Source organism: Parambassis ranga, chromosome 22, assembly GCF_900634625.1.
Source record: "Parambassis ranga chromosome 22, fParRan2.1, whole genome shotgun sequence".
Classification (NCBI taxonomy): Eukaryota; Metazoa; Chordata; class Actinopteri; family Ambassidae; genus Parambassis; species Parambassis ranga.
In genome coordinates this window covers 17,564,931-17,566,277 of record NC_041042.1, presented here as the reverse complement: position 1 = coordinate 17,566,277, position 1,347 = coordinate 17,564,931, and the positions used below count along the sequence as shown (strand labels likewise).

General features: G+C 37.9%; 1 protein-coding gene across 1 annotated transcript in view; it reads left to right on the top strand.

Moving 5' to 3' along the window:
- Positions 1–114, top strand: part of LOC114427855 (disheveled-associated activator of morphogenesis 2-like) — a 36,534-nt gene extending 36,420 nt beyond the window's left edge. Inside the window, exon 19 of the mRNA XM_028396063.1 lies at positions 108–114. Coding sequence (XP_028251864.1) covers positions 108–114 — 7 coding nt within the window. The remainder of the gene's footprint in view (positions 1–107) is intronic.
- Positions 115–1,347: the final 1,233 nt, after the last annotated feature.

The window sequence follows — 1,347 nt, the reverse complement described above, 5'->3', positions numbered from 1 at the left end:
ACACAACTGCATGCTTGTCATACCACTGATACAATTCTCCTAAGGGAAATGCTTTCAGGCCCTGCTGTGTAGTGTATCCTGACCTGAACATGTTCCCACATTCACAGATACTGAAATCTGGCAGCCAGATGTCAGGCCTTGATCCCCCCCACTGATATCACTGACCTCCCATCTGTTAACTGAACAACTATTAACCTGCCATTCAATGATTTCAGAGAACATAAACACAAACATAAACAGCAGCATTACGCAGCATATCCTTGGCAACGCGCCACAGAAACCAGATCATTCTGGACACGGCATCTTGCTGACGATAGTTTTTACATGCTTGTAATATTATTTTATTGAAGCTCCATACATCTGCTTCAAATAATGCAAGAAATAAACCATGAGACAACAATAAACACAGATTACAGTATGGCTTTAGTTTATGTGAATTGATCAGAAGTGACCACATGCTGTGAAATAGTGAGCGTTGCCAGCTGTTTAAGGTAACACTTGAGCGTCATTATTATTAACACATGAAGTTCATATTTCCGGATTAGAAAAATGAACTTTAACATGCATTTTGACAGTAAATACCAGTGTTAATACAGCCCATTTAGTTGGACAGGAGCAAACTGCCTAACTGGAATAAGTCTTAAATGGAAGGCAGTGACTATTATGTGGCTTATTACTATTAATTGCTATTCATGCTACATATGTCATATGTCAGTCTTAGTTAAAAAAAAGGGTCTATAAATTCACAGGAAGCCACAATTAAATATGTATTTAGTGGTAGCATTTAGCCATGGTTTCCTTGTGTGTGTTCTTCTAAATATTGCTGATTTATATCTAAAGCTGTGGAAAATTCGAAATTTCACAATCATTTCCAATAAATTCTACCCTTGTTCACTGGACTTCTGCGACAAAGCTGTTTAAGCTTAAGACAGTAAGTCATGTGCGATTAATTGTTAGGAATTTTGTTGCTTTATTTTTGGAAAGTCCTGATTGAAACCAGCAGGCAATACCACAGACACATGTTGCGAGAGCCAAAGCTCGGACAAATAAGCGTGAGGGTTTTGTCTTTAGGGATCTGCACTGCTCTTGTAAAAAATAAAAATAAAAAAATTAAAAAACTTTCAAAAAAGCAACATTCCAGGAATATCTGTGAGCGATATGACATCATGTTATGTTGCACTTACAGACTTTGTGGGGTGATGAGATCACTTGGACGTTAGGCCAACTTTCCTAATTTTTCTTTTTCCGTGGTTCATGTGCTGACAAACCGCAGAGGCTTTTTACACAGGAGGAATGTGTCCTGACTATTGTTGCCGTTTCAACAAATTTCAGAACTGTACTGTGGAT